Below are 22,613 nucleotides of genomic sequence, written 5' to 3'. Positions count from 1 at the left end.
TCCTCTCAAGGTCACAGACTCCCACTTAAAAAGAACAGTGGCACCCAGCTCCGTGGCCAGGAGCAGCAGCAGAGCAAGTGAGTGTGGGCACAAGCAATATGTGGCATTTTTGTAGATGGCACTCCTCTCTTCCCAGCCTCCCCAACGTGGGGGCAGAGGAACAAAGGCAGCTCCTGCTGACTTGGCACTGTAGCAAATGGGACTAGCAGGTGTCCTCAGCTCAAGGTGATGTCAACAAAGACCCACCCCTTCAGGCTTTGATCTTGAACTATTCCCATGTGACTACTTACCTTACAACCTTTCTATCCTGTTCTGTTCCAGTCATTGTGTCTCTGCAGCTGATATGCAAAGAACAGTAGGGTTCAGCATGGGTCCATTTTAGAAAGGATTTGGGGAAAGTGTTCAATACTATCAACATTAGCTCCCTTCTTGACTGGAATGATGCCACCGGGGGCTTTCTCTCTCCTCTCTGTTTTGGGCTGGCTTTCTTCAGCGTGAGCATAGACCCCTGGCCCTTTCAGAATACCAAAGGTCTCCACCTCTTTACCCATAGGCTTCAGATGCACACAGTCTTTTAATATCCAAAAACTCAGCAAGAAAAGGATCTTTTGTTCTCTCCTGTCCAGAAAGAGGTCCAAACAGTAGCTATGTTCAGCCAGATGGGACGTTTCAAGGGCCAGTTTTGGTCACACACTGTTACCATGCAAAGAAAGTGTGTTTGCACCACACCCAGTGAGAGGCAGCATTTTCTCAAAGGAACATGTTTTATCAGACAATTTTTTTCGAGGTTTTCTTAGAAGGGAACAGGTGTGCACTACACTAAAAGGGATTGGCAACGCCGACACACCCACAATAAATAACACTGTTGGCTAATTAACACAGAGAATGCCAAGTCCAATGCCAACGGTAGGTGGGGGTGGCTTTAAAATGTTGAGTTTATGGCACCGGTAGGACATAAAAATGAGGTATTTTTTGGAGGGGGGTCATGAATCAGGAGCATAAAAGAAAGATAAATGTTTAACAGTTACATGTTACAACATAAAATTGATTCATGCTTACGCAGCCCATAGTATTCACTAAGTATGAGCCTCAGTTTACCAATGCGCATGCGGGCGGGGTTGGGGGAGGGGGTGTTTAGTTCATTCGTTTATTCCCTGGGAGTGAGGCCACCCTGAACTAGGTCATTAGTTCCTTGCTAGTCTGAGCTATATATTGAGCTCAAGGTCATATAGTGAATTCAAAGCTAGGCTGTATTGAGGCGGAGGGTGATGATAATTGTAAATTAAAAAAAAAAAAAATGAGGCAGAGAAAAGGAAACTCAATCCCCACAGGCTGAAACTGATTTATTGGAGTGGTGAGGGCCCCAGACTTTCTGCAGGATGCAGACTGAGCTCATGTACACACATGCACACACAGGTACTTTTGCAGCTTCCCTGGGGGCAGGGTGGGTTGCTTTTGATAACGGGGCTTATTGTTTGTGCAGATGGAGAGGAACAGTCAAGCTGAGGCTGAGTAATTCTTTACGGCTAGCGGCTATTGCCACGTACAGCCTGATTCATTTCCTCATGGTCTGAGGCTATTACCCAGTTTTCTGGGATAAGGGAGGCGTTGGAGAAGAAAGAAGGGGGAGGAGGAAGAATTGGAGGGAGGAGTAGGAGGAGGGAAAGTGGGAGGACGAAGAGGAAGCTTATGGGGAATGAATGGAGGAGAACTAATCCTCATTTACTTTTAGATACCTACAGACATTACTGAGCACTGCACAAAGTGCCTCTCCCCGCACCTCTGGGCTCAGATAGCGGCTCCTTCTTTGAGCCACCTGGCCGGCCAGACCGGGGCTCTGCGGACTACAACTCCCAGCGTGCCCCGGGGCGGGCTTGCCGTGGGCGTGGCCTACAGCTGCCACAGCTAGCGGGCGGTACCGAGTGGAGTCGGCGGGGCCGAGCTCCCGGATGTGGAGACGTTGGGGCGGCGGCGTGGGAGGAAGATGGACGCGCTGGAGAAGGGGGCCGCCACGTCGGTGCCCGCCCCGCGCGGACGGCCGTCCCGGGGCCGGCCCCCGAAGCTGCAGCGCAGCCGGGGCGCGGGGCGCGGTCTAGAGAAGCCGCCGCACCTAGCGGCGCTGGTGCTGGCCCGCGGCGGCAGCAAAGGCATCCCTCTGAAGAACATCAAGCGCCTGGCGGGGGTTCCGCTCATTGGCTGGGTCCTGCGCGCCGCCCTGGACGCGGGGGTCTTCCAGAGGTGCGCATGTGCGGGAGCAGGGCCCCGGGGGTCGGGGGTCGGGGTTCCCAGGCCTGACCCTGGACGGACCCTGCTGACGGGCACCTGTCACCTCTGGGCTGCGCTGACTGCCCGGTGCTGCAAGGCCAGGGAGGCAGCAGGTGCGTGAATGGAGTCCAGAATTGGGGCTCTCCAGCCTACAGGCTTCCCTCACCTTTGGGGAAAAAATACTCTGGCTGTGAGGCTGTGAGTCAGCACAATGCGGAAAAACTCCCTACGTGTGTAGAAGTATGACTGTTTTATGAGTGTGAATGGTTTTACCCTACCTCTTGAACTTTAGCCTTACAAATCGACAGTTTTATCTCCGTATCATTTTGGCTTCTACTAGGTCGATCAGGAGTTACAAGTTGATGCCATTCATCAAAGGAGGGAGATAAAATCCTTTGCCAACAGTGAATTTAAATGCACATGCTAGCAGCAACCTAATTGTGTTTAAATTTATTGCTATCTTTTGATGGTTTTTAAGATGATTGATTTTAAAGACTATTAATACCCCATATTATGAGGGCAAATTTTTCATCCAGCCAACTTTGTTTGAAAATGAGATCGCAAAAGGCACAGATGTATTTTCTGTGTGTTTTGACCCAAAGGAAGCTCTGGGTGGAGCCAAGCAAATAGAGCTGGCTTCCGAAAATAACACGTAATCGGAAGTGTGGTAAGGAGAGATAGGGGAGAATTGGGGACTTGGTTCAGCTCAGTAACTATGTCTGGAGCCCCACTTTTTGCCAGACACTTACAAGGACGTCCATACACCATTCTATCTCTTACAGAGCTCATGCTTGGTTTTCCCGTTCGGTTTTTGTTTTTCATTCTCTCAGAATACAAACTGCAAAGGCGTGAGAAGATGTGCAGGCCACGGTGACAAAGTAAAATCCCAACATTTGTAAAGGGAAGACAGCTCAAAGACATAATACATTGAGAACAAAATTATCATATGACTTTTGGGTCACATGTCAGGAAAGGACTTTCAGCGTAGATTCAGAAAGGGTAACAGTAAAACTGGGGAGATGGTGGCCCAGCACTGGAGAACATGTTCTGTTCTTCTGGAGGACCCAGGTTCAGTTCCCAGCACCATTGTTGGGTCGTCCACAGCTGCCTGTTGACTGCAGCACCGGAAATTGGCTACCGTTTCTGGACTCCACAGGCCCATGCCCTCACATGCACATATTCACTTCAGTCTTTCAAAGAGGGAGTGAACTTGATGGCAGAGATGGCTCAGTGAATAGAGTGCTTGCCATGCAAGCCTAAGGTACTGAGTTCTAATTCCTTGAACCCACTTAAAATCCAGGTGAGGAACTAGTGCAACTGTAATTACAGCAAGACAGGAGGTGGAGAAAAGAGAATCTGGAAGCCCGTGGGATGGCCAGCCTGTTGTACCCAGTGAACAACAAAAGACAGACCCAGTCTCAAGGTGGAAGGTGAGGAGTGACACCTGAGGTTGCCCTCTGACCTCCACACGTTCCATGGCACCCATGCCTTCACTCACACAAATGCATACACACAACACAAAGGGTAATTTGTACAGTAATTAGGCTTAAGAACAAAAGGTAAATCTTTTATTCATCACATGCTGTTAATCTACCCTGTGATGGCACAGTTCTGTCTTGACCTGGTGTTACAGCAGTGGCAGGGGCCAGTCCATATGGAACCACCCTCTGGAGCCACCAGCCACAGGCGTGATGGGAAGAGTAAAGCTTATTGGCCCCAAGCTGGCTGGTGGAAGATGATGGGCTGTCACCCCTGTTCCATCTCAGCAGAGGAGACACTGGGAAGCATGCAGGGCTTCTGAGGAGTCGGCTTTAGCTCTGGTCATGTGGGCGCTGGTCGGCCATCTCTTTTCATGATTGACCATTCTCTTGATGTTTTGACATCCAGGTATTAGCAGGCATTCCTGATCCTGGTAAACTTGCAGAAAGTGATTGATAGGAGGTGATGTGGTTGACAGCTGTCTGTGACAGTTTCCCTGACCTTTTGCAGGCAAGGCCATCCTTATGGGTTAATTCTTTGGGGAAATTCAGCAAAGCAAGCAGTGAACAACATGCTGGCTCGTCCAAGCCAGGGACTGTGTTGTCCAGGCCCCTCTCTGTCTCTGTGCTTTCTGGCTATCATGAGGGCATCGCTGCTCCACTGTGCCCTGTCCATCTTGACACTCTGCCTCACCGCAGGCCACAGTGTTCTAGTCAAGCAACTGTGGAAAGCCCTCAGAAACTGAGCCAGAATAACTCTTTCCTCCAGTTTGAAATGCTGTCACCATAACTACCACAGCCGAGTGGCATGCAGAATACATTCATGCGTGTGGTATCAGATGAGATCCATTCTTGTACAGGGGTGGGATGCTCTGTCACGATAATCTTAGATCTCTTGTTTCAGGATAGGCTCTTTCTGATGTTAGGCAGGGTCATGAGGACCATCCATCTCTCCACAATGACCATAGCCTCTGGCATCTTAAGGCCATATTCCTAATCTTGGTCCCCTTCTTCTGACATATCAGCCTGAGAAGATGCAGACCCTCCAGTAGAATGGACTGTTTGTCCAGGAAAATCATGATGGGCTCATGGACCCTAAGCACCCTCTTACAGAGTAAACTTAAGAAGTTTTCAGTTGTAGAAACCTTCTCTGTCCTCTGTGATAGCGTACAGACCGGATCTGTGCCTTCCCTTTTCAGGTGGTCACTTCTCTCCTCAGCCCCTGTGGGAAGATAGACCTTGCTGGGCACATTGGGCTTGAACTTGAATTTGTGTCTCTAGTCATGATGACAGGCATTTGTTTCTCGTCCTCACTATAAGCAGCGACTCATAGATCCAGACAGCCGTTGTATGGACTAACTAAACATTTCTTGGTGCCTCTCCCTTGCCTGTCCAGTCTAAAAATGCTTCCGGTTTCTGATTTCAGGATATTGGAGTCTAGTTTCTTCCTTATTGCACTGGCTTTGGTAAACAGTGTGCCCTTTTTAGCTGTGCTGGTGTCTGTGTTTGTTGATTTGCAACACTCAAGTCTTTTCAGGCATAGATAGTCAGGTCTGCTCACCTTCTCAGACCCCATCCCTGACTCTGTTAAGGAGAACACAGTGCCTGTTGGTTCAGTCAGCCCCGCCTCATGAATCCACTGATGGCTGAAGCCCCATGAGGAAGACTGAGGAGCAATTACCGAGTGAGGGGAGATTGTCACTTCAAGACTCAGCAAGTAGTGACTAATAGACATGGAAGATTTTGCTGGGAAATTCCTGCTTTTTTTTTATTAAAATATATGTATGGGGGCTGGTGAGGTGGCTCAGCAGATAAATATACTGGCCACTAAACCTGAGAACCTGAATTTGATCCCTGGAATTCTCAGAGTGGAAGGAGAGAATGGAATCCTACACACACACACACACACACACACACACACAAAAGGCTAAAACAAATACAGATTCACCTGTAGAAAATCCGTGAAGAGCTTCCCTGCAGCAGTATAGGATGTGTAGGATGTGAGCTCTTGCTGGCGCTGTGCTTCTTTGAGCTGCCTGTAGCGGTAACAGCAACTAAAGAGGAGTAAACCCCCTTCCCTGCGCCAGCAGCTTGAGCATCCGTCTGTCCTCTCAAACCTGTACTGTGTGACTTCATGCTATTTCTGGTGTTGCCTACTGTGGGCATTCTCTGTGGGGACCTGTTACTACTGACTCGTTATAGGAGAGGCCAACACTGCTCCCACCAGTCTTGGCCAACCTGCTCTGAAAAGTAGTCCTGTACTGCTGCTTGTGCCCCAGCCTGAAGCCAGCAGCGTGAGGCTGTGAGGGTGTCGGCCATGCCCTCACCATGTCGCCTCTCCGTACCTGACATCTTCATCCACAGAACTGAGTGTACACCTGAGAGGAGAGGCTCTTTGAGGACTGAGGACTCTCAGCCTGACGTGACTCTGACAGGTTCTTCTTATAGTAAATGCTCTAATAGAGCAGTCTGTCTCTTCCCATGGGCCATGGTTCCCTTGCTTGTGAGTAGGAAGTTAGTAACCCTGAGAATGCCTTTAGTCCTCACAGCCCTTTGACTCTGAATGGGTAATGGGAATGTGTCTTCTGTCTTTCAGCTTTGAGCAGACTTTTTCCAGACAGGGCCACACAGTATGTATTGCCAGTTTTGCAGGCCAGATGGTCTCAATTGTAACTTAACAGTTCTGAGCTTGTATGTTACAAAAGTGGCCATGGCACTACATGAATGAAGGAACGTGGCCATACGCCAGTAGAACATTACAAGCACAGGCTGATGGGGAAACGCCAACCTACTCATTCTGGTGAGCAGTATTTCTTAGAGCCTCGATTAAATGTATAGGTTGGGATTGAACTGGCCTCATCAGACCCCCTGGAGGACTTTCGGACATCTTCCCTGTCTGCAGCTCTCGCCTTCCTTCCTTCAGCAAATGCTTAGATTAGGAGCATGAGGTAGAAACATGGCAGCCTGATGCCTGCTTTTCAGGACCAGAGGAGACTGGAGGTTGAGATTATCATGTTCAAAACCACGCTTTGGCTCAGTGGCGGCAGATTTCTCAGGCTCCACATGATAGAAGTTAACAGATCTTTTCCAGATTGCTAAGCTCTCTGCTAGGTCAGTCAGCAGTCCAAACCCAACTGAAGAACATGTTCTGTAGAGAACTGTTCCTCATGCTTGGAAGACCCTGGATCTTCAACCGTGTATCAGTGTCATGTGAGCGAATCTGAGAACAAGTTGATCTTTTGAATCTTGTATAACATTGTGGTGAAAATCAACATACGCTTTAGTTTCATTTCGAAGCCTGTGGGTTTATGATTTTTGAGGGGGCTGTTCTCTCTTACCATCCTTGAAAAGACATTTTATGGTTCAAAAGAACTGTCACAGGCACCGCACCGTGGCTGATACTCTGTGTGTTGAGTTGGGTGGAATGTGACTTCATTCCAGATTAAAGCATTGACTTTGACCTTGACATTTACTGTCCTCAAGTTGTTTTTAGGCCTGCCTGTTCATTCTTTCCTGCCCATTAATGACAACCCCTACCAAAGAAAGATCTGTCCCCTGATCCCTTTGGGAGAGGCCCATTGTGTTAAGTGTGCTGTGCACTGTGCTCCTGTCCCCAGTGCTCCTGCCACGAGTCACATACACAAAGCTTTCCAGTTCTCTTCCCAATGAAAGGAGCCAGTGGACAGCGCGGTTAATTCCTATCCTGTTCCAGTGCTTTGAAAAGCTAACATTTTGAAAAGCTACCTCTTCTGTGGCAGGTGGTTTATTGTTTTTTATTTTAATTTTTATTTATTCATTTTACATCCTGGTCATAGCCCCCTTCCTCCTCTCCTCTGGTCCCACCCTCCATCCCTGTTTCCCTATTCCCCTTTCCCTACTCCTTAGAGAAGGGGAGCCCCGCCCCCATCCCAGCATATTAAGTTGAACCAGTACTGAGCGCATTCCCATAGCCATAGCTGTACCTACAGTTATCACCACCTTTGCTGTGCTGGGCCCGTCAGTGATCCACTTCCTCTCACAGGGCATCCGGGCACCAGTGTACAGCAGGCTGGGAGAGATAAGGCACAGTCGGATGACAGAGTCCGAGGGATCCTGGTCTGGATGGGAGTGCCGGTGGGGAGAAAACCTTCCCTGAAGATATTAGTGTCACACCTCTTTTAGACTACATTCATTGAAACAGCTCTCTAAGACAGTATTTATTGAAACAGCTTATGCATGTTTATTTGGAGGGGATAAGGATATAGATGAACCTTGGGGGAGTGGGAAAGGATTCCAGGGTGGGCACGTATCATTAGTTGGGGCTGGGATGCTGGTGATGCTCAGTTTGCATGGCGAGGAATTCCTGGTGCCAGGCTACGTGATCACCTTGAGAAGTGCAGAGGTAGGGGCTCGGGGTCATGTGCACCAGAGCAACAGGCTCAGAACAGGGAAGGATTGGTCCTTACTTCTACCAATCTCAAGACTAAGATTTCCACCTCGCTCTGGTTCCATGCCAGATTCCCTGGTGGCATGGTCCACGAGCCCCATACTTCACTCAACATTTCATTCATTCATCAAACACAAACCAAGTATCTATTAGACAGCAAGAAACGTTAAAGGGTGCGGGGGAAGGTAAGACATTAGAAGGAGCATGGACACTTAACTGGTTCTCTCTCCCAGATGGTTAAGTGGGAATTACAGTGTTACATGAGCCTGTCTACTGAAAGGGCCAAGGCCAAGAGTGTGAGGAAACAGACTGTACTGTATCAGCTGTCATACCCCAAGGTCCAGACTGGTGCCCAGGATAGAACAGATCCAGCAAACATTTCAGGAATGAAGGAATGAATGAAAGAAGGAAAGGAGACAAGCTGAAAAACTTTTTTTTTTTTTTAATTTTATCTTCTAAACATTTTTAAAAGATCATTGAAACCTTCCCTGGTGAATCATCACTCAATTTTCCTTCAGCTGTAAACTAGATGTGTGCCTTTACCTTCATCTTTACTATATTCTGCTTATCCTCCCCCTTTGCCTGCATTTGTAAGATCCAGCTTAGTTGCTTCGTTAGCATTAGTGTTTCATTGCTCAGTGGGTGCTGGGAGACTTGACCATTCACCTGTAACCCTCTTGTTTACCAAGCTTTCTTTGAGATAAAACAAAGCACATTGGGGCTTACTGGCTTGATCCTTTGATTTAAATCAATTGTGGGTTATGGTAGTGGTGTGTGTGTGTGTGTGTGTGTGTGTGTGTGTGTGTGTGTGTGTGTGAAAGAGAGAGAAAGAGAGAGAAAGAGAGAGAGAGATGTGGGTGAGCTGGGTACACAGGCCAGATGAGGGTATAAAGTATCCTGCTGTGCCGCTCACCACCTTATTCCCTGAGACAGGGTCTATCACTGAGGTTAGAGTTAGGCTGGCAGCCACCAATTGTCCTTCACAGTTCTGGGTTACAGGCTTACCTTGCAGCCATGCCTGGCTTTTTTTCCAGGAGGGCTATGGATTTGAACTCGGGTCCCAATGTTTGCCTAGCATCATCTTCCTACAGAAGAATCATCTTCCCAGCCCTCAAATCCTCTTTCTACAAATTCTGACCAGAATATGTGAAATTAATAAATGAAATCTAGAGGTTGAAAGTTTTCTCTTCTTTCTTATGTGATCTTGGACATAATGGCATATATAGTCTTTTTCTCTCAGTAAATGCTGAATGAATGGGACAGAAAGAAAAAGCACATATATGTGACAGACTCCAAATCTTGAAAACATCTGTATTCTAACATGACTAAAGCATTGTGGCTCAAGTAACATTTATGCCTTTTATTTCTAGACATAGGAGTCTGTGAAGGCCCAGAAAGCGGGGCTTCAGTGGAGACTAGCTTGTCCCTGCAGAGAGGCCTTGTGCTCTCGGTCTTGCTCTTACAGAACCCAATAGGCAGCTGTGCTGTGGTGACTAGAGGTAGGCACTCCCCAGCCAATACAGCCATGGCTCCTCATCGTCAGTAGCGGTTGCTCAGGTATTCACACACTCACTGTTGGAAAAATAAAATTGAATTTCCTGATCATTGTGAACACAGGTCTGGATAATTACTCTCTTCTGAGCTTGAAACTATTTCAGTTAAGCCAAGTCCAGCGCATTTCTACACACATTTTAGTCTCCTGTTTGTTATATTTGGGGTTTAAATTGGCAAAATGAAGCAGAATCACCTTCAACTCACTTTAGATTTGACTTCTAGTGATATCTTATTTAGTCTGTGACCATCTTAAAAATACTGAGTTCATTTTTCCTAGTTCATAGAATTAGGAAAACCATAGAATCTTGAGCTACCTAAATAATAGTTTATTGTGTTGCTTTTATTTTTACATTGCTTTAGATCTTTCTGTTTTTGTTTACTTTGGTATTTTGGGGACTTTTGAAACAGCCTATGTGGCATTGGCTGGCCTGGAACTCAGGGGCATCACCCCTGGTCTGCTTCCTGAGCCTGGAGGGTCCAGGCATGCACCATGACGCCTACAGTAATATTGCTCTAGTTGTACAGAGCTTCTCCAGAGCCAAGCTGTGCGCATTGGTGCAGAATTCTGTCTTACCCCTGGCAGTGTCTTCTGGTGACGTGGCTATTTAACTTTCTTTTTACTGTTCAAACAGTGTGTGGGTTTCAACAGACCATGATGAAATTGAAAATGTGGCCAAACAGTTCGGTGCACAGGTTCATCGAAGAAGTTCTGAAACGTCCAAAGACAGCTCTACCTCACTAGACGCCATCATCGAATTCCTTAATTATCACAATGGTATGAGCTTGACTACTCAATTCAGGTTGTATGTGATCTGTAGCTGTGTTTACTGTCACACAAGACTTGTGTTAACATTTCATTTAAGATCTTAGTATCGCGTGATCACCAGCACTGTGCCTGAGCCTTTCCTTTCTGTTGTCTGCAGAGGTTGACATTGTGGGGAATATCCAAGCTACATCTCCATGTTTACATCCTACTGACCTCCAGAAAGTTGCAGAAATGATTCGAGAAGAAGGATACGACTCTGTCTTCTCCGTTGTGAGGCGCCATCAGTTTCGATGGAGTGAAATTCAGAAAGGAGGTAACCAGCTCCTTGCACTGAATCCAGGCTCTGTTTTGTTTTGTTAATGTAAATTCTGTTAGTGGAAGGGAGGGATCAGGAAGAGGGCTTGGTGTTCAGCTGCAGGAGGCAATGACAGGAGACTCCAGCCTAAATCTTGTTATAAAGCAAAGTGGCAAAAACCAACGCAGTTCTGTTTCCCACTCTTCAGACATTCCAGCCTGTGCGTCTGTTAGCTTGTAAAGCAGACGTGTGAGTTTTCAGAGCAGATACTTTAGTGTTTGTTCCTGGCCTGTCAGCCGAGCTCGAAACAGCTCACCCCAGACCCTCCAGACTGAATTAGTGCAGTGCCTCCGCAGGAGACGCTGAAGTTAAAGTGAGTGCTGGTAGAGTCAGTTAAATAAACTCAGCACGTATTTAGGTTAAAGAGATGGCAGATCCATAAGTAAATGCCACACATCTTAAAGAAGTTGGGAGTGCTTAAATAAACACCTCACTCACCCCAAGCGAGTGCTGGGGACTGCTGATTTACCTTTCCCTGTGCTGTGACCCTTTGGAGCCTCTGGGAAGCAGAACACTGCTAGTGGATGGCATCTAAGCCAGGCTGGCACGTCTTAGACTCTGCTGCATTCCCTGTTTATCATAGCTGCTAACCTTCATCAGTTGTGTAATAAGCGTGTCACAGGTCACATGTTCCCGGTGACTTACAGTAGGTATACATATCCAGCATGGCGGTCCTAGCACCGCTCATGCTGGAAGTACTAGCCATGCTAACATGTCCCTTAAAAGTACAAATACATACCACAGGGGAATGGAGAGATGGCTTGGCAAATAAAGCATTTGCCATAGCCTGTAAGACCCAGCATTCTAATCCCCAAAAACCTATGTAAAGGATGAGTGTACGTGGCAGTCTCCTGTTACCCCAGTACCTGGTAGACAGCCGGGGTTCCTGGGGAAAGTTGGCTGGCGAGTGTCACCAGCCTGTAAGCTCTGGATTTGAATGAGAGAGACAGTTGCATAAAATAAAGTGCAGAGAGATGAAGGAATATAAGGAGGATGAGGCAAATGTTAGGCCTGCGATCCTGGCCACCCCCATCCCTCCCACACACATAGCTCATACATTTCTGACCATCATAGACCTGTGCACACACCAAAAGAAGGAAAGAGTGCACAAATTTCTGTGATTTAGTGTGAATTAAGGGTCATGGCATCTTGTTGATAATCTTACACTTACTGCACGGTAATTATTTTCTTCTGGCTCTGGCAGCCCTCTCCACAGCGAGGAGAGGCTCTGCTCTTCTGAGCACACCCTGCAGCAGGCTGGTGCCTGTGTGAGACCTCCTCAGGTGCCAGTCTTGAGATGTTTCCGCATGTTTCCTTTGTCCTTCCTGGGACCAATTCCAAGTTAGTTCTGAGTATTTTCTGCTTGGGTCTGTCAGTTGTGAGCAGTCCCAGCCTGGTGTGTGCTAGGGTGCGCTGTCTCTTCATCTTGTTGCTGCCATTGAATTACCTCAGGATTTGGGTTTGTTTGTTTGTTTGTTTGTTTTGTTTTAGTTCATTTTTAGGAATTCCATTTCCTTTAAAACTTCCATTTTTAAGATTTTTAAAGACATCTTTGAGGTCTTTAGCATATTCATGGCAGGTATTGGGAAATTCTTAGTACCAATTCCAGCATGTTTGTTCTTTTCTCTGAGTCATTTCTCCTACTGTTTGTCCTCCTGAATGTGACCCTCATATCTCTGCTTCTCTGTGTGTCTCATGGTGTGCCATGCACCTGCCATAGATGTTGGAGTCCACATTTCCTTCACAGAGACTTAGCCTCTTCTCCGTGAGACACAGGGATAAGGGGCTGATGACGGTGATACAGGGAGAAGAGTTATTAGACTCTGTAATTCCAGTCTGCCCCTCAGTGCAGAGCAGATTACTGGAAAGTCGTGTTGGCCCAGTCTGCCCCTACTCAACCACTAAAGACGACCAGCACACAGTGCTGGACAGACAGGACAGGAGGCAGCAGGACAGGAGACACCAGCTCAGGCTCTTGCCTAGTCTTCCAGGCTGTCCCCTGTACAGGGACTTGGTGGCGGGAAGAAGAGTTGTGTTTCCTGTGCCTGACAGTGTGTAACCACATCTGTAAGTTGGAATCTGTCCTCATCTGCATGCAGCACAAACCCTCTGCTTGTGGCTCACCTGGCCTCGTGTTCCGTCTGCCTGTGGCTCACCTGGCCTCGTGTTCCGTAAAGTGTCTTCCAGGGGAAGGGCTTACCTGGGCCTGTCTTACTGAGGTGCCTGCTTTTTAGCTACCTGTCCATACCTCTATTGCAGGTTGTCTGAGGGTAGAGAGCCTCCTCCATTGCAGTCTCCAGAAATTTTAAACTGTGCTGCCAGTAGCCAGTCAAACATATTTGCTGAATTTGCCTAAATTATGTCAGACATGAATCAAATGGAACAGAAAATGGTTAGTAATGGATAGAAGTTAGTCACGGGAGCCTTCACGTACAGAAGTGATAGTCCAAAGTAAAAAAAGGGCTCTGAAACAACAACAGCATGCACATGTATGCAGACCTGAACATATGCACACATAGATACACATGCAGATGCGTGTGTGTGTGTGTGTGTGCGCCCAAAAATATACACACACATGCACGCAGAATTGGGTGAAATCCAGTGAAAGGAGAAGGGACTCTCTCTGTTGCCAACGGCAGCCTCACTTTTTCGTCTGTCCTGTTTACTAATGTTGACATTGCTGGGCTTCCATTATTAACATAGTAAATGTTCACTTTCGTCTTTCATATATTTTAAACCTCAAGTAAAAACATGTAAATATTTCCACTGGTATAAGGCTTTGATAAGGGCTGAGAGTGTAGCTTGGTTGGCAAAGTACTTGCCTAGTGTACAAAAGGCCCTGAGTTCAGATCTCAGCAACCCCTCACCCTGGCATAGTGGCACATGACTGTCATGCCATCCATCGCTCAGGAAGTGGAACCAGAACAAGGGAAGCTTAAGGTCATATTCAGCTAAGTAGGGAATTTGAGGCCAGCTTGGCCTCAACACACATGCACATGCGCACACTTCAGTGACTTAGTTGGAACGTCCCTAGTTCTCTATGATAATTCTGTGAAAACAGCTTGTAACCGTGTTAGATAAATGCGCACTCCCGGTATTTCCGAAGCTGGAAATAATGAGGAATGCACTGAAGAGTTAACTACAGAATGACACTTTATGACAAGTCTTGTCCTTGAGAGCTAGTCAGCGGTTGCCTGCATGCCCTGCACAACAGTACTTGTGTAAATTCCTTAAAACTGAGTTTCTCTAAATTCCTTCTGAAATATTTTTTCTGATGTTAACCATTTAAAAGCAGAGACAGATCATTAGGAATGTTAGCAGTTGTCCCTCGAGAAGTGTTCGTCCCATTTGTATATGAAGACACAGATGTCTGCATTTTGAGGGGATTGTTACGTGTGTGCTTACAGTTACTAAGGGAACAGTGTCTGTCCAAAGTAATGTGACTGCCTTGCTTTTAGTTCGTGAAGTGACAGAGCCTCTGAACCTGAACCCAGCTAAGCGGCCTCGCCGGCAGGACTGGGACGGAGAACTGTATGAAAACGGCTCGTTTTACTTTGCTAAAAGACACTTGATAGAGATGGGCTACTTACAGGTCTGTGTGTTCACTTTATACAGCTCTGAAAACCATTCTGGGTTGTGCTTTGGAGTTATGGGGGAGAAGCTTGGTGTACCGTTTCCTGAGGAAAGGCAGGGTTATCATCGGGCTGTTGTCCTTCAGCATCACCCCAAGGTGATTTCTGTGGTCCCCAGTAAATACCTGGGGAATCCACTCAGCTGAACGTGGAGATAAAAAGTGGAATAAGGGCTGAGAACCTATGGTGTTCACATTAGCCCATTCAGTTGTGTGTGATCCATAGTAGGTCACAATTAGACTGTAGCTGTGCGGTTAAATAGTTTCTACTACTTTAAAACAGGAAACAGCCAGCTCAGTAGATCTGACAGCACTGACCTGGTTTTGTGGAAGGCCAGCTCTGTGTCTCAGTGTCACCTTGATGACACTGTGCTGTGTGCCCATTCGCTCGCTCACTGCTCTCATTTTGAGAGGACTGGCTGTCTCTCCTTAGAGCCTACATGGCTATGTTGCATACTTGAAATTTGGCGTATTTTCATTATGGATGGCGGGCACTGTTCCAGTGGGAACCCTGTGTGGGTTACCTGTGGCACTGTACAGATGCTGAGGAACCTAGCATTCCTACCCCGCTTTACAGAGGTGACAGCTGCAGCTCTGAAAATAAAAGAAGGAGCTGGCTTGCGTGTTAGGAGCACTGACTGCTCTTCCAGAGGACCCGGTTCAAGTCCCAGCACCCACATGGCAGCTTATAACCATCTGTAAGTCCAGTACCAACAGATTCGGCACCCTCTTCTGGCCTTCTGGATCACAGACATAAGTGCAAACAAAACACATTCGATGTACAGGGAACGTGCACTGTACACAGACTTCAAAAACCCTTTTGTTTGGTTTGAACTTTTCAAAATAATCATCATGGTTGTGTTGCTCGTTTGCTGGATTATTTGTTCTTTCAATGTGCACCCAAATTCTAGCTGCATATAAACAGTGAATACCAGGCTAGCACTTACAGCATCTCTCCTGTCTTTAGGGTGGAAAAATGGCATATTATGAAATGCGGGCTGAGCACAGTGTGGACATAGATGTGGACATCGACTGGCCCATTGCAGAGCAGAGAGTTTTGAGGTAAACGAAGGAAAAAGGATGGCCGTGGAGCAGAGCCTCATATGTGTACCTAGCCTTCTAGACCTTGTTTTGAGATAGTCTCTGTACCTAGGTCCCTGGAATGGTGTGCATGTCAGACACGCCTGCAGTGCCTCCTCTCCAGCTGGGCGGTGCATGGCCTGGCTGGGCAGTGCTGCTTGTGGGGAGCTCTTGCACTGTCTGCAGCGTGCACAGGGAAGTGAGCTTCAAGGTCTGAGTGACCCGGGGCCCTGCTCTGTTGCTGTCCTGGAGCAGGTGTGTGCGTGAGGAGTGTTGATTTGCACTCACAGCTCTGTCTTGGTTTCTTTCAGATTTGGCTATTTTGGAAAAGAGAAGCTGAAGGAGATAAAACTTTTGGTTTGCAATATTGATGGATGTCTCACCAATGGCCACATTTATGTATCAGGAGACCAGAAAGAAATAATATCTTATGATGTAAAAGATGCTATTGGCATAAGTTTATTAAAGAAAAGTGGTATTGAGGTATGTGCTTCCTTAGTGTAATAGTGTGTGCCAGATTCTGACTCAGGGTCAAAGAACATTTCAGTAATTGGAAGATTAAGCCAGGCCTGGTGCCACAGACCTAAAACCCCAGCTACTAGGGATCATGAGTTCACGGACTGACCGTGTAACTCAACAGTACCTATTCTCTAGATGAAAAGGGGGCTGGCTGTGACTCATGGTAAAATACTTAGCATACCGGCAGGATACCTTGGGTCCAGTCCACAGTGCATGAAGGAGCAAAGTTGAATAACTACAGTTCCCTGGAAATGTTTAGGTGTGGCGCTCTGCAGCACGAGGTGTACTTTCTCCTGAGCAGCCGAGCTGCAGGGAGCTGAGGTGGGTCATCTCCATAGGCACCACCCGCTCGAGATTTTAGTCTTCACAGCTTGATTATCATGGAACCCATGTGTTTCCCTCTGCTTCTAACAGCCCCACTTCTTTTCCAGGTGAGGCTTATCTCAGAAAGGGCCTGCTCCAAGCAGACACTCTCTGCCTTAAAGCTGGACTGTAAAACGGAAGTCAGTGTGTCCGACAAGCTGGCCGTTGTGGACGAATGGAGGAAGGAGATGGGCCTGTGCTGGAAAGAAGTGGCCTACCTCGGTGGGTCATTCAGGATCTGCTTACTGTCAGCTCTAACTAGAGGGAAGGTCCCCAAACAACTGTGGGGCAGCAGATACCTCTTCAACTGCAGAGCAGAGCATTACATCAGAACAGTCTGGGCAGTGAACAGAGTTCACTCCCTGGGATATGCACAGTAGAAAGAGAGAAATGAACTTTGAAAGTCATTGAACCTTTAGCCCTTTAACCTCCACACAAGAGCCCTGACCCATGCCCCCCAACACACACACACACACACACACACACACACACACACACACACACAAGTAAATACCCATCAGAACAGCTGTTCTGAAGGCGGCCTTGACAGTTTGTGTCAGAGTGGCCTGGTGGGATAGTGCAGCACATGCTGTGGAGTGAGGCAGTTGGCAGTAAGCTGGAGGTGTCAGGAGCGCCAGGCGCCTTAGAGCTGCTGCAGACGGCATGCCATCTCGGCAAAGCGCCTGGAGTTGCTTAGACATGAGAACAGTTTTTACTGTTTGCTTTTTACCTGCAAATTCCAGTTTTAGGAAGAAACTGGGGAAATGTGCCAATAATGGAGAGAAAATGAGCCCACCCAACACCCCCATAAGCAGCACAGGCACACAGTGGATGCTGGGTAGCCATTGAGGACTGTGATGGCGTCTGTGTTGATTGACATGTTCAGAGGAGTGTGAGATTTTCTTCTTAGTGTAAGCAGATACACTTAGCAGATGCCTACAGTGTGCATGTATGGAACTAGTTGCTAGAACCATAAACATGTTGCCAGCATCATGACATCAGCATTGTCAGTATTTAAGAAGGGTAAGCTGCTACATGGCACAGTGACTTCAGATGGTGCATGAAGTACACGCCATAGACCATACTATCCTCAAGAAGGTCACACGATCCTGTTGAAGCCAAAAGCAGGGAAAGTGCAATAGAACATTTGTTACAGAAAACAGCACACATGTGATACAGAGGATCCGGATTATCTGTGAGGCTCCAGGAAGCTTTCTTGACTGACTTTGCAAATTCATAAGGAGCAAACTAAACAAACATCAGAAAGAGAAACAAAAAAACAGAAGGCTTCACATCATGTAGGAAATACGTCACTTATGTAGGCAGAGGCCTAGAGTCAGACTTCAGAAGGCATTGACAAAGGAGGAGGGGTAATCATGCTGGGTGGTGCCCTCCATTTGCATTTAAGAAAATGTTCCTGTGGTGAATATGTGTGGCTTGAACCATCTCCTTTCACTCCCCCTCCCAAACACACACACACACACACACACACACACGGTTAGGAAGTATAAAATCTTTCCTAAATGTTTACTTCAAAATGCAGGCAGTGTTTCTAAAAGGCACATAAATGTATAAAAACACATTCCAGGACTGGAGAAATGGTTCACTGGTTAAGAGCCCTGGCTGTTCTCTCAGAGAACCCAGGTTTGATTCCCAGCACATACATGGCAGCTCACAACCATCTGTAGCTCCAGTTCCAGGGGATCCAGTGCCCTGTTCAAGCCTCCAGAGGCACTGCATTGTGTGTAGACATACGTGCAGGCAAAGCACTCAAAGTAAATCTTTTAAGAATCCTTAACAGTATTAGTGTGCCAGGCGTGGTGGTATATACCTGTAGCCCCAGCATGGGAAAGCTTGCATCTCAACAGCTCTCATGAAAAGAATTTAAAGAAGAATTATATAGGGTAATGCTGATTTTTCGTTTTCTCTTCGGTGGAAACCATTCACTTTAGCATACTGAGTTACAAGGCAGACAGTGAGCACATGGGTAGCAGCATTAGCTTTTCTTTTCAGTGTTAACATTGAAACACCCTTAATCTCCTCTTCAGCTCTTCTGCTGAAGAATTTGGCCCTCAGGATGGCAGGCTGTTTAGGGAGCTTGCCCTTCCCCAGAACTTGTAGTGGCCCAGTCGCACAACATCAGTGATGGGAGCAGCTCCAGTCTTGTTTTTTGCAGAATTGACCTGTGTCTGCTCACTGACCAGTGTCCACAGTTAATCCAGCTTGACAGTTGGGCAGAAGCTCTGGTTCCTGTTTAAGTGGTGATGCCTCATAGCAACTTCCCCAAAGTTACCTGGGTGATATTTGTCGAAGTTGTCCTGTGGTGATGCACGCCTCCAGCATTCCCACGGCCTCCTGGGTGTTTGTGGTGCTTACTGATGTGCCCATGACCATGGCTTACAAGGCCCTGGAGCTTCCAGGTCTTTTCAGTCTGGATGGCATGGTGTCGGCAGAAAGAAAAGAGTAGAAGTATTTTCTTGTTGGTGTTTGGTCTGAGTCCAGCTCCTAGTTATGCCCAGAATGATGACTGTCCTACTGGTGGCTTCTGGTATGTCTTCTAAAAGAGGGTTGGACAAGGCAGGCAAAGGGAGGGTAGAGTTTTGTTAATGTAATTTAGTATTTATTTTGGTGCTTTCAATATGGCAGTTTTCCTACAAATAGTATGAGATAAAGGCCAGATGTAAAAGGAAAGGACTTGTATAAGCAAAATGCACCATGTGGACTTAGTTTGGCTCCTGGTTTTTAAATTTCCTAAATGAAAAAGAACTTAGAAGGGCTTGGAGAAGTAGCTTCAGACCTGAGTTCAGGTGCCTAGCATCCATGGAAAAAGCCGGGCATGGCAGCCAGTCTTGTGCTAGCAGTAAGGAAGAGGAAATGGGCAAGGTCTTGGACCTGATTGCCTAACTAGTCTAAGGCGTCTGATGAACACCAAGTCCAGCAAATGGCCCTACAATAAAAAAAGTCGATGGAGAGCCAGCAAGATGGCCCAGTAGATAAAGACACTTGCTACCAAGCCTGATAACTTGAGCTCAGCCCTGGACCCATATGCTAGAAGAAAAGAACCGACTCCCACAAGCTGTCCTCTGCCTTCCATGTACACAGTAAATAAGCTAGTGACTGATAATGACACCTGGCCTCCGTACACATGTATACCTACATACACAAAATGATAAGTTTGAGACGGTTGGTGATATTTGACCATAATAGGTTATTAAAGCGTTTTAAGGAATCAGTTATTATATAAGTTTGATAACTATTTTTCAATTAGATATAAATGCGTGAAAGATTGTGAATAAAGGCCAGGGGTGGTGGTAGTGCACACCTTGAATCCCAGCACTCTGGAGGCAGAGGCAAATCTGTCTGGGAATTCCTTCCACATTCTGCCCCCTAGGAAAACTAGGGAATAGGGCATGGAAAGAAGTAGTGATTAAACAATCTAAAACTGATAAGCATACTTGGGATCCTTACATGTATTTTATTTTCCACTTAACAAGGTTTTCATTTATAATTCAAGTACAGAGTTTCTGACAATTGTAATGTACACAGCAGGTAAAGGGTTTGCTCCATTGACCCTCCACAGCCCTTTCTCAGTTGTACTTAAAGCTGTAGTTTTGTTCTGATTGTTAGTGTTCCTACTGACGTTACCGTTACTTACCGGTTGTGGTTTGCCTCGGTTAGCTGGAACATTCTGTCTTTCATATTGAACGGTGTCTGTCTTGCTCACAGGCAATGAAGTGTCTGATGAAGAATGCCTGAAGCGAGTGGGCCTGAGCGCTGTTCCTGCCGACGCCTGCGCCGGGGCCCAGAAGGCTGTGGGGTACATCTGCAAATGCAGCGGTGGCCGGGGAGCCATCCGGGAGTTTGCAGAGCACATTTTCCTCCTGATGGAAAAGGTTAATAACTCATGCCAAAAATAGAAGCCGGTGCAGCGTGGGAGGGGCAGGAGAGCAGCCTCTGCCACTTCACTTTGTTTTGGATCAAGTCCCCTGGTGTAGTCTGCAGACACGTGATCTAAGTTGTGTGATACCTTACTCTTCAAAGCTGAGTTTTCTCAAATCATTGTTCCAGAGCCCACGAGATAATTATGTCTGCTTTCCTCTTGGTACAAGGTAATTACTGAGGGATTGACCTAGTCTTTCTCAGACTTCTAGTGAATGCAAGTCAGACATCCTAAACAATCAACTTTGTATTGTACCCTGTCAAACTGTGTTTGTGTGGTTTTAATGATACTGGGATTTTATTTATTTTAAGGCAGTGTGTCTGGTAAGACACACCTGTCTTAATAAAGTTACAGTTCACAAACTTCATGAAGTTTTTGTACTGTAGAGGACACTTTCTAGGCATTTCCTTTAAGCTCTTGCTGTGTAGATTCAAAAACAAACTGTAGGTTCAAACTTGACACCAAGTATGAAACATGGCTACTGCACTTTGTATGTAGACACAGAGAGAACACAGAGAGATTTACATACATTCATGCCTGTGCCTATCACATACTTATTTAGAGAAGGCAGAATGAACATGAACAGCTGTGGCTGAAGCAAGGCAGAATGTACTTTGGCAGCTATGGCTGAAGAAATGCTGCTGTCATACTAAACTCGACTATCACTGTGACCCTGTGGCCTTTGCAGATATCGCCACTGGATTCCAAGAGTGAGGTGTCTGCTCACAAATGTAGACCCTTAACAAACAGGCAGTGTTGCTGATAGCATTTACAACTCTTCCCACCATTGAAAAAGAAAGTCATGTTAGTGCTACCTAGAAGTAGGTCCTTCATGCCCACTGTGTGTAGGCAGCATTTCTGTCACCATGGAACTTCAGTTCTGAGTCGTCCCTAGAAGGCAGGTGCTAGTTAGAGGAAGAGACAGGTAGCTTCATCTTCATTTCCTTCCCCTTGTTCTGGCTTTGCTCTTGACTTCCTCTGTGGGCCACTGTGTTCTCTGGCATCCCCAGGTTCTCACCTCAGGTTCACGTCTACCTCAGCGCAGGAGTGTTGATCTGATTGCCAAGCCCTGGGCTGTTTGTGAGCCCTGGTTGCATCCCAGACTGTTCATGGAACAAGCCAAAGCCCTGGTCTTCATCTGTGAAGTCTCTGACCCCTTATAACAAGAAAGCATGGCCTAGGTGGTGTGCTGGCTCATGCTTGGCACTCTAGCGCTTGGGAGGCCAAGACGAGAGTATCAGGAGTTCAGTGCTTTAGTGAAACGCCTCAAAACCAATCATTTAAAGCAAGTTAAGATAGCTTTCCTCAGTTTCTCCTCTGTTCAGATAGCAAGTTTTGAGTCTGATGCTGCCAGCCCCACATGAATGTTTTTTTTCTAGGTCCTTTGTTCACATTTGATGTTTATCATTTGCAAAATCTTCTAGTGACTCTGTGCTGACCACAGAAAAAAGCCACTTCAGTTCAAACATTGGCCACAACCTAATCTTTTCAGACCCACTTCCGATGACTGTGGGTTGCCCCATTTAGTCAAGGTTTTGTGTTGTTTCCCAACAGTACCCTGTTTGGCCTGTTGTTGAGTCCCACCCATATCAGCATGATCTATTCGTTCCTCAGAAACATTCTCCTTCAGGAGCTACAGTGTGAGAAAATAAACTACTCTAGGGCCCTTGTTCAGTCATCCAAACTCTGTACAAGGCAAGAGTTCAGCTTCACTGTGGAAACTAGTACTTACGTTTCCACTGATACAAAACCTGGTCAAGATGCTGTGTATTCAGCAGTGGCAGGCAGGAGCTTACAGGTCACCACTCACATCCTCCTGAACAAAAAAGGGCCACACAGTGGTTGGAGCTTGTCTGAACAGAGCAACCCAGATTCATGCAGAGAAACTGAAACTTCCCAAAGCAGTCACAGCCAGATGCCACGAATGGGAACTTCAGTACTATCTGATAAGGCTAAGTGTGAGGAATGCTTGGGAGCTGCCGGCAGGCTGGCCCGGTGCTAGCGGGCTCTGACAGGATCTGAGGATCCAAGCAGAGGATCTTCGTGATCATAGGCAGAGGGGCAAGGTAGCAACTGGGAACCCCTTTCTCCTCCCAAAGACTGCACTCCAATGGGAAGGGCCTTGCCCCTCAGCTCAGGAGAATCTGCAGTACACAGCAGAGAAGGCATTGGGGAAGCAGACTGGGAACTCCTCTGGAACAGCACCAGAACCAGGGGAAGAGGTCATAGAGGAGGA

General features: G+C 46.9%; 1 protein-coding gene across 1 annotated transcript; it reads left to right on the top strand.

The window, feature by feature from the left end:
- The first annotated feature begins 1,931 nt into the window (after positions 1-1,931).
- Positions 1,932-20,739, top strand: Cmas (cytidine monophosphate N-acetylneuraminic acid synthetase). The gene is made up of 8 exons (XM_055605583.1): positions 1,932-2,238; positions 10,356-10,498; positions 10,647-10,802; positions 14,303-14,436; positions 15,443-15,537; positions 15,867-16,038; positions 16,506-16,659; positions 20,164-20,739. Exons 1-8 carry the CDS (start codon positions 1,985-1,987, stop codon positions 20,352-20,354), a joined length of 1,299 nt encoding a protein of 432 aa, XP_055461558.1. The 5' UTR covers positions 1,932-1,984; the 3' UTR covers positions 20,355-20,739.
- The last annotated feature ends 1,874 nt before the right edge of the window (positions 20,740-22,613 follow it).

The sequence above is a fragment of the Psammomys obesus genome, unplaced genomic scaffold, assembly GCF_907164565.1.
Source record: "Psammomys obesus unplaced genomic scaffold, mPsaObe1.curated_primary_1811, whole genome shotgun sequence".
Taxonomy (NCBI): domain Eukaryota; kingdom Metazoa; phylum Chordata; class Mammalia; order Rodentia; family Muridae; genus Psammomys; species Psammomys obesus.
Note: the sequence above shows the minus strand (reverse complement) of the source record. Positions and strands in the feature narration are given on the sequence as shown.

Coding starts and splice junctions, on each gene's coding strand:
- Cmas (XM_055605583.1), top strand. CDS start 1,985: ATGGACGCGCTGGAGAAGGGGGCCGCCACGTCGGTGCCCGCCCCGCGC. Junction 14,437..15,442: donor TAGAGATGGGCTACTTACAG/GTCTGTGTGTTC, acceptor TCCTGTCTTTAG/GGTGGAAAAATGGCATATTA. Junction 15,538..15,866: donor GCAGAGCAGAGAGTTTTGAG/GTAAACGAAGGA, acceptor GGTTTCTTTCAG/ATTTGGCTATTTTGGAAAAG.